The sequence below is a fragment of the Mugil cephalus genome, chromosome 10 (genome assembly GCF_022458985.1).
Source record: "Mugil cephalus isolate CIBA_MC_2020 chromosome 10, CIBA_Mcephalus_1.1, whole genome shotgun sequence".
Lineage (NCBI taxonomy): Eukaryota > Metazoa > Chordata > Actinopteri > Mugiliformes > Mugilidae > Mugil > Mugil cephalus.
Window position 1 is genome coordinate 3875990 of NC_061779.1, and position 13464 is coordinate 3889453.

The 13464-nt window shown below is 41.1% G+C and overlaps 4 protein-coding genes across 8 annotated transcripts in view; 3 read left to right on the forward strand and 1 right to left on the reverse strand.

Moving 5' to 3' along the window:
• The first annotated feature begins 1126 nt into the window (after positions 1 to 1126).
• zgc:112052 (protein C19orf12 homolog) lies at positions 1127 to 3099 on the forward strand. Its single transcript, XM_047596630.1, has 3 exons — positions 1127 to 1266; positions 1644 to 1804; positions 2472 to 3099. The coding sequence occupies exons 2-3, from the start codon at positions 1645 to 1647 to the stop codon at positions 2735 to 2737; spliced, it is 426 nt and encodes a 141-aa protein (XP_047452586.1). The 5' UTR covers positions 1127 to 1266; position 1644; the 3' UTR covers positions 2738 to 3099.
• Positions 3100 to 3447: 348 nt separating this feature from the next.
• On the reverse strand, positions 3448 to 5602 carry LOC125014797 (cytochrome b-c1 complex subunit Rieske, mitochondrial). The gene is made up of 2 exons (XM_047596188.1): positions 5387 to 5602; positions 3448 to 4285 (listed from the first exon to the last, which is right to left on the reverse strand). The coding sequence occupies exons 1-2, from the start codon at positions 5496 to 5498 to the stop codon at positions 3675 to 3677; spliced, it is 723 nt and encodes a 240-aa protein (XP_047452144.1). The 5' UTR covers positions 5499 to 5602; the 3' UTR covers positions 3448 to 3674.
• Positions 5603 to 5835: 233 nt separating this feature from the next.
• On the forward strand, positions 5836 to 9833 carry rxylt1 (ribitol xylosyltransferase 1). Its single transcript, XM_047596187.1, has 6 exons — positions 5836 to 6063; positions 6207 to 6389; positions 6786 to 6888; positions 7024 to 7338; positions 7440 to 7610; positions 8484 to 9833. The coding sequence occupies exons 1-6, from the start codon at positions 5916 to 5918 to the stop codon at positions 8884 to 8886; spliced, it is 1323 nt and encodes a 440-aa protein (XP_047452143.1). The 5' UTR covers positions 5836 to 5915; the 3' UTR covers positions 8887 to 9833.
• A 1993-nt stretch (positions 9834 to 11826) lies between these two features.
• The window catches only part of srgap1a (SLIT-ROBO Rho GTPase activating protein 1a), an 87090-nt gene continuing 85452 nt past the window's right edge, over positions 11827 to 13464 (forward strand). For 2 of the 5 annotated variants that reach the window (XM_047595700.1, XM_047595703.1), the window contains exon 1: positions 11827 to 12599. In XM_047595700.1, the coding sequence (XP_047451656.1) occupies positions 12536 to 12599 (64 nt within the window). In that variant the 5' untranslated portion in view covers positions 11827 to 12535. The remainder of the gene's footprint in view (positions 12600 to 13464) is intronic. The other 3 variants (XM_047595702.1, XM_047595699.1, XM_047595701.1) reach the window with 3 other exon arrangements.

A 13464-nucleotide genomic window follows, 5' to 3' on the forward strand; every position in this document is an offset into this window, starting at 1 on the left:
ATTCGCCATTAATGTACCCCATTATGAATAAAACCATAACTGACGAAATAATATAGCTTTAAAAGTCTGATTCTTTTTACCAATTTAACACATAATGTCTCACTATTATTTTATATGGTTCGTTTTTTCTGTTATTTTGGAGATTCCTCATTGCATATTCCGTTTTTCAGAGAAATCCAGCCAGCTTGACGCGCTCCTCCCGGTGCACTCTGGGTAAACATTGACGGCTGCAGAAATGTAAACAGTGGTATTTCTGCAACGAGATAAAACGACACAATAACACAGTCACGGGCATAGTCATTTTTAGCGCTTTGGACATTAAAAACTTGTTGGTAGGTTTAGATCCTGCAAGCTGTTTGTCTGCCTGCAAGCTGCAAGAGTAATACCAGGTCATATTTAAACGTGCATTTATTTAATTGGTCACATTCGTATCAATATACATGACTGAAATGGAACAGTACAGTCTTGGAAACAAGTTTGGTTTCTAAAAATGAATGCAATCCGTCCTTGGTTCCAGCCCCCTTAGTATTAGACGTTCATTGGCTGTTTTTGATGCTTTCAGGTGCTGTCGGAAATATGTCAGCTGGAGTCTTGCCAGTCTCATAAAAAAATAATACTAATAAAACAATAACCAAGTCTTATCCTCAATTTACCACTGAAAAAAACATAACAAACTTGGATTGACTGATGTTATGTGACCATTAACACCAATAATTTAGAAAAATCTTGTCACGCAAAGTTAAGCAAACACGGACTTGTACGAATTTTTTAATGTTTTCATTATCGCTTGAAAGATACTGCACAAACAATCTTTTTAACTGAAGGCAAATCCTTACAACCTGTAAATACACAAAAAATATATATGTGTATATAGGTATCAATTTAAACTAGCTCGTATATACATGAATTTACAATATTTATTATTGTACTATTACAAAAACGTGATCTTTATTATCTAGTTCGCAGAAATCTGCTCTTTCATTATACGGTAGTTTAGGAACTATACATACCAAGATAAAAATGTGTATGCAAATAATCTGCATTTATTATTAAATACACCAACTATAGTCAGGATGTGTCGAATTTCCATGAACGCAGCATCGGATTTTTTTTTTTCCCATCAGGCATCACGACAAGAATCATGCTACGGGCAGCGGTGAAGCTCAGAAATCATGAGAGTAGAGGGCTGAAAAGAGCCCACATATATTTATAACAGCATAATTATAAATAGCGGTTAATGTTAATACGGATTTGATTCGCTGCAAGGTTTGTAAATATATTTTCCTACTGTTTTATAGCAGGCTTTACCTCTCACCCACTGGGTGAGTGTTTTATAGATAAGGGTTATGATGTCAGCCCGACAGCTTTATGTTACTTTCTGATGTAATCATGGCCATGTCACTGTTATATTGTGGAATACCAGTAGATTAAAGCCAGACAACAGAAACTGCATAGAACAATAATGAATATATGGAAAATGTTAATCCTTGTCTTTTGAATTTCTTTGTGGATGTCAGTGTTATACATTTGTTTTGGAGCAAAACACATTTTACTATTGTTTTTCTGTTGTTGTTTTTTTTCACTGTTGTCAATTGAATTTTACCATTTCAGCCATGTCTAAGATTCATGTATCTGATCCACAGCATGGGTGACCGCGTTAATGATGTTATGAAGCTGTGCTGTGAGTTATCTGCCGATCAGCAAATTCAGACCACGGTGAAAGGCTCGGGGAAGGGAGCAGCAGCAGCCGGGGGACTGGCCTTTGCTGGAGGCTTGATTGGGGGTCCTCTTGGCATTGCAGTGGGTGAGTGAGGGAAAAGTAGATCCCCTAATGTTGATGTCCATTCTCTACAGCAGGGATGTCAAACTCGTTTTAGTTTGGGGACCAGCAACATAACAGAATAATAACCTACATGTAACCACAACTCCAGACTTTTTCCATTAGTTTTAGAGCAAAGAAGAGCAAGTAAATTAGGAGAAAGTGTACATTTAATAAACTATAAGAAAAATAAGTGCAATTTGGGCACATTGCTGTCTGCTGTTTAGTCCTAGGTCTGTTTTGGATGAAGCACTTAAGGGCACACAGAACAGGCAACAACAACATAAAACGCAGTTAAAAAAAAATAGTAACATAGAAATAAATGAAAACAAAAACACACCAGGTGATGAGTATTTCAAAAATGAATAGTGCAATGACTGAACATTATATAGAATATATACGTTTGGGTGCTTCCCTTACTAGAACAGTGGACAAATTAGAAATAGCAGTTATTTTCTTTGAAATTGCAGTCTCCTATATAATTTTCATACTTTGCAAATACATGTTGCAGACCAGATTAGACTCTCTGACGGGTCCTGTGTTTGACACCTGTGCTCCTTGATAGTTGTAAAACACACCGTTATGTATATTATGAACCAGTTACCGTTGTTGCTTCTTTTCACAAGTCTGAAACCCTCCTCCTCCCTCATAGGTGGCGCTGTCGGGGGCCTTCTGGGCTGCTGGCTGACCAGTGGCCAATTCAAACCCCTGCCTCAGATCATAATGGAGCTCAGCCCTCAGCAGCAGCAGAGGCTGTATGGTGACCTCATGGCCGTCCTGGGAAATGTTCAGTGGACTGATGTGGCTCAGCTATCTGCTCTAGTGATGGGCAACGCCGCCCTGAAGCAGCAGCTTACGGCCGCTCTCCTTTCATACGTCACCAAGGAGCTACAGGCGGAGGTGCACTACGTGGATTAGTGACTGGATAACCTGACTCAGAGGCCTACGTGGTCGGGACGATGCAGTATTTGAGAAGAAAATCAGCGGGGGGCGGGGGGGTCTGACTCATAATTAAATGTGAAATCATGTATTATTAAGAGTGTAAATGCCAGCACAGCTTATCCCTTAAAATGTGCCAGTTTAAACGGATGTGGAAAGTGCATTTACACACAGTAGCACTGATCATAGACTGAATAAGCTAAACTGCAGTTGCAATTTTATCTTATATAAATTTATGAAGGGGCAGCCTTTTTGTATTATAATTATGCCTTTGCCACTGTCTGCACATCACATTGGTCCCTTTCAATAAAAGAAAAAACGTTGGGTACTGGTTCTGTTTACATAGTGTAGTTGATTCCTCTTTAAGTCCATCTGCAATTTGTGGTTTGGTTTTGTTGATTGTGCTCTAGCTCATGTCCACTTCATTTCTATGAACCCCTTATGACTATAAATGTAGTTCAGTAACATTAAGAACTGTGATGTACTTACATGCCTTTCTTAACGTTCTGAAGTCATTGCCTTGGATGGAACACTAAACTGCTGGTTATTTTTAAAGCCTGCGTGAAGCATTTTTGTCTTTAGTTTCATACACCTGTTGCGGTTGTCTTAGTTCTGCCTTTCACAATTTTCTTCCTAGCCTTGTTACTGGCAAAACAGTCGATGCTTGAAGCAGTGAGAAACAATAGAAATTCAATGGAGCTGTAGCAGTAGTTTATTCATCTCAAACTGCGGTGAACTGAATACATGCAGCTTAACAGAGACAAGCGGACGAAAATAATGAAAGAGATTAATTAATTTAATATCAAGTTGGGAATATCCCTTTATTAGTGAATACATATTTTCTGCCACCGCCAACTTTTACAGAACCACCTAAATTTCATTTTACAGAAAGGAACAGAGACGGGGTTGGCAGTGTTTATCCCACCACAATGGTTTCGTCATCCAAAAACTCATAATAGGGAACCTCCAGATTGAGTGGGGCAGGTCCCCTTCTTATTCTTCCAGAAGCATCGTAGTGGGAGCCGTGGCAAGGACAGTAGTAACCACCGTAGTCTCCAGCATTAGCGATGGGCACACAACCCAGGTGGGTGCACACGCCGAGAACGATGACCCATTTAGGGTTGACCACCCTATCCTTGTCGTGCTGGGGGTCTCGCAGCTCGCCGAGGTTCACAGCTTCCTCCGTAGCGATCTCCTTATCTGTGCGGTGACGGACGAACAGGGGCTTTCCTCTCCACTTGAAGGTGACGTTCTTGCCCTCTGGGATGTCGCCCAACTTGATCTCAACTTTGGACATGGCCAGGACATCGGCTGACGCGCTCATGGTGGAGACGAACTGGACGATCACTGTCTTGGCCGCGTAGACGCTGATCACAGAGGCGGCTCCGGTGAGCATGTAGGAGAATGCCCTTCTGCCATCGCCGCTCTCCCGGGAGGAGTGTCTGGGGTCCTGAACCTCGCTACGACGGTAGTCTGAAAAGTCGGGGACCTTGATGTCTGTGTGGGCAAGGCGTACTGCTCCAGGAGCTGAAAATACACGTATATATAGATTTTAAACTCTCCATGAAAACAAATTTGATGTCCACACAATTTTGCATCATGCGTGACAATAATAAAGACAAAAAAGTGGAGGTATGACAAATGACATTTCAGAGTTTGACTAATCCTGCAAAAATTTTCCGTCCAATAAAATAGTTTTTCAACTTTTCATACCCACCCTGCTCAAGTATCTGTCATTCACAAGCAGCATTGCTTGCTTGGGCTCTCCTCTCAGACATATCGTATTTAATGCACATTGGCTGTTCAGTCAGTCGGAGGCAGTCTTCTTATAAACTCTCTTTACTATCCTACTGTTACTGCACAATTGTTTAATGAATACATTTGTGTTTTTCCCCAATGTTGTGCTTTAAAATTCAAGACTTGATAATAAATCTAATAAATGTTACATCTACTTCTTATGGAGTTAGGTGATCTTAGAAATTGCTTTTAATTGCATACAGTGCTTCTTAAAAAACTGTTTGTTTTATAAACTGACAAACTAGTCAAAAAACAGGCAGTTTCAGACCAGACAAAAAAAGACTAGATTCATGTTTACATTAGCCTAATAGCATAATTGCTTAAATCATATTTAAACGTTTCAGATTTGAAAGTTTTCGAAAAACAGGAAGAAAAAAAACATGTTTTAGCAAGCACATTTGTATTTTTTGTTTTGTTACTTATGTTGTAACAGTGAGTGACTTTGGCAACTACGCCATTGGGCAAACGAAATGTTTAAAAACAACGTATTCATTTTGGATATCCAGATTTAACCGTAGTGTGAAGCTATTATGGTGACTTATTGTCCTGTAATATCTCGTGAAACTGTTATGCCTTTACCGTGGCTTACCCTTCGACAGGTCACAGATTTCACTTGCAACACCAGGGCTACTTCCGGTTAGCCTCAGTTAGCAATACATTTATTACAGAAAAAATGGTAACCTGGATTTAAAGAACTGTCGGATTCACATATTACACAGCAATGACGTGTTAATTAATATGTAAAACGTCGGTACTTGGTTTTTGTCATTATATAGCGAAGATAAGTAGTAGCTTCGGCTACGGAGTATCTCGTCCGTTGTTAGGCCTTACCTGCAGCGGGCACCAGCTCCTTGGCTCCGGGGACCACCAGGCTTTTAATTGTTTGTTTTGTTGCCGTGAGGTAAGGGGAAAGAGCCCCGGATCGAGAGGCTAGGGACATCATCTTTGCTTGAAGATAGTAAGTTCAATCCCGCAGCTGGGGACACGACCTTGCGTGTACAAATCTTGTGTGCGCCGCTCTGTTCTGCGTACCCAGAAACACGATCCGCCTCTTACAACGTTCCGCGTTACGTCAGTTTAGACTTAGTAGCGCCTGTTTGTTACTTCATTTCTAAATAAATCGCTTCGTTATATATGGATGTGCTGATTCGGATTTAAATACAGTTTAAAATATACCAATAACAATTTAATTACAAACATGAGATACTACATATAAATATTGAATAACGTAATTAAGTACAGGCACTTCTCCGAGTCACCTGTATCCAGGGGACCTTGTGATGTAAACAAGGGTCCTCGTACAAAATATGGAGACGGGCTACACAATGGTAACCTGAGAGGGAAAAAAACAAAAGAAAAGATGAAAATACCCAAAAGAAAATTATTCCTTCTAATTATTTTTGCATATGTGGCATTTTCACTCTATGCTGCATATAATGTCTTCTTCAGTACCAAAGTAATATCCCGTGTTCACAGGGTAGTGAAGAAAGAGGCAGGGGCACTATCGGGTAATTTGTATTTAAGATAAAATCGTTTTCTTTTTCTTGCAGGAAAGGCACCAAAACATAACTTGTTAATCAGAAACTGCTTTCTCTTCGATGTTTATGGTTTCCAAAACGAAAAGACAAGACGAGTGTGTTGTGTTTTGCAGGTGGCGTCCGAGATGGTGCAGCTCCGTTTTTTGCAGATGAATGGAATCCGTGGGAGGACGAGCAAGTGGAGTACAACTCAGCTCTTAACAAAAAACGAGAGGCTTTCAAACAGTACATGGGTAAAATTGATAAGACCAAACCCAAAAGATACAAGGTCCAAATCTGGGGGAAAGCCGCCATAGGTAAGTCATTTTATAATTAGATTTAATTGAGGTTGCAGAAGAGGTGTGTGCTGCCATGACTAAAGGGCAGTCCTATTCATAAGTGTTCATTCTCTCCAACTAATGTAATTATTAGTGTTGTTTCAGAACTTAAAACAATGTTGTTGTTTTTTTTTTTTACAAATTAATTATTATAGCATTTGGTTATTTTGGGACAGCCTTCCTCTCTTTAATGATATAAGAAGCAGCTGTACAGAAAGCATCTAAGAGTTACATGTAAGAAGAAAAAAGAATGACACTGCACACAATTTAAAACTTCTGGCAAATAATAAATACTTCCCGTGACCCTTATGTTAATAGTCCTGCATCAGTTTGAATTCACTTTGGGTTTGGGTTTAACCCTTCTTTCCTCCTTAGGACTTTACCTTTGGGAACATATTTTGGAAGGACCCCTCAACCCCACTGACAAGGTGGCTCAGTGGAGGGAGGGGGAACTGCAGTCGGGAAAGATTGATTTCAGGTAATGGGTCACTTAGAGAGACCCAATGACATATACGCCTATGCTTCACAGTCGATGAAATACAAAAATTCTGTGAATAGCCAGAAGAAAGCAGACTCATTCTTCTTTCCTTTCCTTGTAACTCCCTGTCTTTAGTTTTTACACTGGTCCCGCCGTGGTCCAGGGTCACGTCCCTCTGGATATGAACAGCCTGGTTCTTGTTCTCAATGGTCGCGAGCAGCAGAAGGTCTCTTACTCCACTCGGTGGCTGGAGCACGTCCAAGCTTTGGTTCAGTCTCACACTGTGTCTCACGTGGCCGTGGTCCTGCTGGGCAACGAGCACTGCAGCAATGAATGGATCGGCCCACATTTGAAGAGAAATGGTGGCTTTGTGGACCTGTTGTTTGTAGTGTACGACAGCCCCTGGGTCAACGACAAGGATGTCTTCCAGTGGCCCCTTGGTGTTGCCACGTATGTAGTCTCTTAATAGTCTTGTGTGTGTGTGTGTGTGAGTACTGTGTGAAAAAAATTTCACTACCTAACATATTGCTGTATTGTTTGTCTTTTCGCAGATACAGACAATTTCCTATGATCAGGCCTAATGCCCAATTGATTACCTCCAACCGGCCATACCTCTGCAATTTCTTAGGAACTCTTTACAGAAATTCCTCCAGAGAAATGCTCATGCATGTGCTGAAACACTCAGGCATGGATAAAGAATGCATCACAGCTCCCAGGGAGAAGTAAGTCTTTATTCAGTACATGGTGTTGATTTAATGGCTGTGTCATTTGTCTCTAAAACCTTTTCAGTGTGTCTTATGTGATATAAACTTGTTATTAAAAGCTCTTGTTGTTTCCAGTAATCAGGGAACTCTCACTTACTGTGGCGAATGTATTATAAATTTATTTAAGCTTCTATGGAGTGAAATATAAGTGATTATATCGAGTTTTAGGGACCAGCATTCATTGAAATCAGGTATCGCAGAGGTCTAAGCATTTAATCCAATTAATATGAAGGGAGGAAACCTCGACGTAATACATTTTAAAAGGCTGCTACATCGACATGTTGATCAATGGGTTTTTTCATTTCTCGCGAAGTGGCAGCTGAAGCACTCAGAAACTGCGTATTGATTACGAAACCACAGTACACAGCATCCATTCAATAAGACCATAACTTATTTAATTTCATAAATAATATAATCAGGGACTAATGACGGTAATTAATGAACATTTTTAACCGAACTCTTATTCAGAACTTGACGGTGGGTTGTGTGAGAGAAGTGGTGCCTTTAATTATTTCTTTATTTTTTCACTACTGTATGAGGTAAGTAAGAGTCTTTACAATGCCTCCCATTTAATATGTTAATCTTGATTTATGGGCTATTGCCCATGTTGATATCACTCTACCATTAATTTTAAACAACAAAAATGTCAAGGGACCCTGGAAATATTAGTTATTTGCTTGTTGGGCTGCTTGAAGAATTATAATTCAGTTTATTCTTTAGACTTTAAATGGGGTTGAAGGGGGATATATATGAATTCTTAATGGAACAGTTGGCTTAAACTGTTGGCTTAAACTGTTGGCTTAAGTGTTCTCCTCTTCCTCCTTGCCTCAGGTGGCTCCCTCAGGAGACAGCTGACAGTCTGAGACAGTATCAAACAGCTCTGGCCCAGAGTGAGCTCACACTCTGCCCAGTCGGGATCAACACCGAGTGTTACCGCATCTACGAGGCATGCTCTTATGGCTCGGTGCCCGTGGTGGAAGACGTACTAACGCCCGGGAGCTGTGCTGCAGGGCCCAGCTCCCCGCTACGTCTCCTCAAAGCCGCCGGAGCACCCTTCGTCTTCATCAGCGACTGGAGGGAACTGCCATCCATCCTGGAAAGGGAGAAGGGAATGAGCCAGGAGCAGAGGGTCGACAGGAGGAGGCGGCTGCTCGAGTGGTACGCCAGCTTCCGTCAGCAGATGAAGGAGAGGTTCACTGAGGTCATCGAGGAGAATTTCTTCAAAAACGTCTGACAGCAGCGCTTTTAAATGTCGATGGGAGAAACATTTAACACTAATTTATTTTGTTGTCTGTGGAGAAATGTGATGTACTACTGGCATAGTGAACATGGTGACGTTAAGTGTACTTTTTTCTGGTGCAGGTTATTATAAAACCATTTACTGTGTAGGTAAAATTGTAGAGCTGCCATTGCTGGGCAGTAACGTTTACAATGGAGGAATGTACAGGCATTTAAAGATCAAAAGGACAAGATGCCTTTACATTTTAAAGCCCATATTTTACTTTAACTAGGTTTTATATCTCTGTTTGTACATTACTAAAATTTTACTTTTAGGAAACACTAAAAACTAGAACAAAATGATTTGTTTTCAGGCCTTGTTAGAAAAATAGTAGAACAATTTTGTATTGTGAGCTGCTTGCACGTGGTTGTATTTGGTTCGGCTTGTATTACTTTTCTGGTTAAAACCTAACTAACCTAATTATTTATTTCAGTGCTGTGCTGCATGATTTTTTTTCTTTCTAGAAAGTGCAATAAAATAAAATGAGTGTTGTCCTTGAGAGAAATTAGTGGATGTATTTGTGTTCTGATTGTGTTGGTCCTGCAGATGGCGCTGTGGACCAGATAAAGTTTGGAGGCCTCAATCATTGGCTTTTAAAAGTTGAGAAAAGTTTTACTTGAGACAGAAGCAAATGGACACAGAATGAAGCATGATAACTACACGATAAAATACATTTATATTTGAGCACTAAGTACCTGAACCTGTTTTCGCCTGTTGCTCACCATCGTACATATTTAATTTTATTTTATTTTCTTGGATTTGTTTGCTATTTTGGATATTGCATATTGCACACTTTGTGTTTTTATCTACTGCTGTTGCATTTGCCCTCTCGGAGTAAATGTAACAAAGTGTTATGTGTCTTTACTGTATTTTTTGAATGCCCAATAAAGAACTTAATTAAATATTTGTATGTTCGATTAGGGTCATAACTGTATTAGCTGTGGATTATATTTGCATGAAGACGTAAGCAGGATATATAAGATTCCTGGCCGTATTTATCTCCGGGCTTCAGTCTTTAGCTGCTATGGGACCTACATGCATGTGAATTTGTCTCAGCACACTCAACTGAAGATCCCGTTAATTAGGTACTTGTGATAACGAATGTAACATCGCAGCCCTGTTCATGAAGGTTATGGTACTGAGCATTTACTTAAACAACAAAGAGCTGTTGACTCTACTTTTCACTTTGCAGGCTTTGATTTTTAGTGTCTTTTAATTGCATCGTGTTGTGTAGTCATTGGGCTTAATAACAGAAAGACTTGTGTTTAATTCACTATCTCAGTATCACAAACTAAAGCCTCCAAAGTGATTATACATTTTGACATAAACTAATCAGTCATGAAGGGGGTTTAATGCAGGACTGTGATTGCAGAATATTTCAATAAAAGAACATGTTTCCAAAATGAATGTACGATGATCAAGCATAACATTATGACTAATATTGTTTCCTAATATTGTGTAGGTCTCTCTTGTGCCTGTGTCTCCACAACAGTGGAGGTCACTACACTGTTTTTGTTGCGTGTGTCTGTGTCAGGCTGCATCCTGCTGGGGACGTGTGTGACATCCATACAAGTCACAAGATGGTCAGTGTTATTTAATCGTCCTGTCAGTGGTTTTAATGTTGCAGTCTGTTAAGATTATAATCTAATAATGTCACATTACCATTGTGCTCAACGCAACAACAGTGTGTTTATTTGTTTATCTGTTCACACACTTACTATGTTCCTATTAAACTCACAGTAGCTTAGTTGCACATAAAAGAAACACTCTTAAGAACCACAAGTAAAAATAATAATAATAATAATAATATGAGAGTAGGGAATAGTAATATCTAGTAAAATACAATAGATGTAAATAGTGTAAGTCAAAACATGTACCACATTTTTGACTTATATAACTTTTTTTGTATACACTACCAGTCAAAGGTTTTACACAAGCTTCAGTATCCTCCGGTATAATTGATCAGGACTTCATCTTATATCAAGATAATGACCCAAAACTTTAGTCCAAGCTCTACCAGAACTACCTCAGGATAAAAACTAGATGCAAAGCTTTAAAACATGAAGTGGACCATGGCCCAGTCTCTAGACTTTAACCCCATGGAGCTGGTTTGAGATGAACTGGACAGAAGAGAAGAGTGAAAGCAAAGCTCCCTACAAGTGGTAACATCTTCAACAAAATTGGGAAGAACTCTGAAAGAAGAATGTGTTCACATGTTCAATCAGCCATAGATGGTGACTCTGATGAGCCCAAAGTTTAGAACAGATTTTGGGTTTATATATTGATTTTTATACACACACACACACACACACACACACACACACACACACACACACACACACACACAAGTGTAAAACAACTATTTCTCTTGCAGTATAATAAATAAAGTGTTTATAGAATAGAAAAATACTTTGTTTGTCCCATAGTGGGAAAACTGCAGATATACATCTCTCTCTCTCTCATCCTAAGGGAAATTAAATCAGTTTCCCTTAGGATTAGTTATATCTAGTAAAATAAAATAGAGAAAGCAAACAAAGTACAGCAAAACTTTTACTTTTTGTGTATATACTGTAAAACAACTATTTCTCTCGCGATATAATAAAGTACACACACCATGAAGTATATCTGTCTGTCTATGAATATAAAACAAATGTACAGTAGAATGTATCGCAGTAATCTTAAGGGAAACTATGTAAGTAAGATGTGTAAGTAGTCAGTGCTTGAGGTGACTAATAAAGGAGGAAAAGGCTTCAGATTTGGGATCATGTGGGGTGTCGGTCCACTAGTGTCCACTGGCTGCGTGTTCAGATCCCTCCCTTTCCTCCCTCCCCTCTCTCCCCCCTCTCTCCCCTCCCTCTCCTCTCCAGCTGCTGTGTGTTGTGCTGCAGTCGTCCCCTGCTCTGTCTGTCTGCCTCTGAGCCTGCTGGGAGCTGGGGAGGGGGGGAGAGAAGAAACCGTCGAGGGAGAGCGAGCCAGGGGGGGTGAAAGCGTGCGCGTTTCTTTTCTTTTTTTATTTTTACGCTGGTCTCGAACTGGAAATCCTAAAAATCAGAGAAGAGGAACGACCGGAGTCGACTTCCGAGCGCTTCTACGGCTTTTTGGCACCACTTCTGCAAGAACCCGCGGAGACCCTGAAACTTGCGTGATAGTTTGCTCCTTCTTCTTCTCCTTCTTGTTCGGTGCTGGCGGCAGCAGTAGGTGCTGTTGCGCCGCGCCGACTGCTCCGATAGTAGTTGGGAGAGGAGGTGTGCGGAGGGGTTGGGGGGGGGTTCATTGGCTGGAGCAGGATTGCGCATTGGCCCTGCTGCGTGTATCCGCCGCTTATCCAGAGGGAAGAGGAACAATGAAGTACTAAACGTCTCCCCCCTCCTTGGCTCCAAGTCTTCTTGTCGCACAGTTGAATCCTGTTGCAGTCGTTTTCGCGTCGCGCGTCTTCCTTCTCCTCCTTCTTCTTCCTCCACCTCCTCCGCGTCCGTCCGTTTTTCTCGTCCTGTGTGGGATGCGTCGGCTGCTGTAGGACCCCCCTCCCTCTCCCTCTCCTTCTTGTTGACAAACAGTTTTTTTTTTCCTCCCCCGAGAAGTTTACAGAAAGGGGAGATAGAAAATGTCTACGCCGAGGTTTAAAAAGGATAAAGAAATCATCGCGGAGTACGAGAGCCAAGTCAAAGGTAAGAAGAAGGCAGGAGGGGTGAGGGTGAGGGTGAGGGGGGGCTCTCTGGGAAATGTGCCGCCGGGTAAAAGATTAAATTGGGACCAGGCTAGTTCATCATACCTGCGTATGAGTCACAGCCGGTTGGTGGTCGGATTAACACAAACAAACAAAAAAGTTGATTATCACCTCCTGTTCCCATTGGAACCAATCTTCACATAACTCTTTATTTATTTATTTATTTGTTTGTTTTAAATAAAAAGAAATCCCAGATCTATTGTTGATATTTATGGGAATAAAGTTAATTAGCAAAATAAAGGCCTGGTGCTTGAGTTCAGGGGATGTTTTGTGCAGCTTTGCATGAGAAAGCCCCTGAAAGTGCTCACTGCTCCGAGGGAGATCTCTCTCACACACACATGCATGTAAATAATCAGTTTTAATCTACCACCAGTCGTGTTACAGCCTCCGCCTGCAGAAATGTTCTAGCTTTCCTGCTTTGAGTCGTGCGTTGTTGTTTGGCTGATGTGCTGAACAACCTGTTACTATAAAGTCGCTGTGAGACTTTGTCGTCGCTGCACTGCTCCCACCAGATTTGGAAGAGGGGAAGATATTCAGACGCTACAAACGTTTTGAGGCTCGGCGTGTTGCTCAGGGGCACTCAAACACAACCGGCCGCTTGCACTCCCCTCCCTGGGTCTTCCTGTTTAATGCCACGAAACCCCGGTGTCACGACTGAAAAGCGTAGAGCTGCCGAGGAGGTGATTTAGAGGCTCTAATGATGCCACCCTAACTTATCTCGCCTCCTTCGAGTCCCCCTTGCATGCAGAGCAGAGGTGGCCTATCCCCAGACAGAACCGCCACAAGAAAAGAGGTAGTTGCTGCTC

What these genes read in the sequence shown, in the direction of transcription:
- zgc:112052 (XM_047596630.1), top strand. Translation starts at nt 1,645, where the DNA reads ATGGGTGACCGCGTTAATGATGTTATGAAGCTGTGCTGTGAGTTATCT. An exon ending in TCCTCTTGGCATTGCAGTGG is followed by an intron (nt 1,805 to 2,471) that starts GTGAGTGAGGGA and finishes CCTCCCTCATAG; the next exon opens with GTGGCGCTGTCGGGGGCCTT.
- LOC125014797 (XM_047596188.1), bottom strand. Translation starts at nt 5,498, where the DNA reads ATGATGTCCCTAGCCTCTCGATCCGGGGCTCTTTCCCCTTACCTCACG. An exon ending in GGAGCTGGTGCCCGCTGCAG is followed by an intron (nt 4,286 to 5,386) that starts GTAAGGCCTAAC and finishes GTGTATTTTCAG; the next exon opens with CTCCTGGAGCAGTACGCCTT.
- rxylt1 (XM_047596187.1), top strand. Translation starts at nt 5,916, where the DNA reads ATGAAAATACCCAAAAGAAAATTATTCCTTCTAATTATTTTTGCATAT. An exon ending in AGAGGCAGGGGCACTATCGG is followed by an intron (nt 6,064 to 6,206) that starts GTAATTTGTATT and finishes TGTGTTTTGCAG; the next exon opens with GTGGCGTCCGAGATGGTGCA. An exon ending in TGGCCCCTTGGTGTTGCCAC is followed by an intron (nt 7,339 to 7,439) that starts GTATGTAGTCTC and finishes GTCTTTTCGCAG; the next exon opens with ATACAGACAATTTCCTATGA.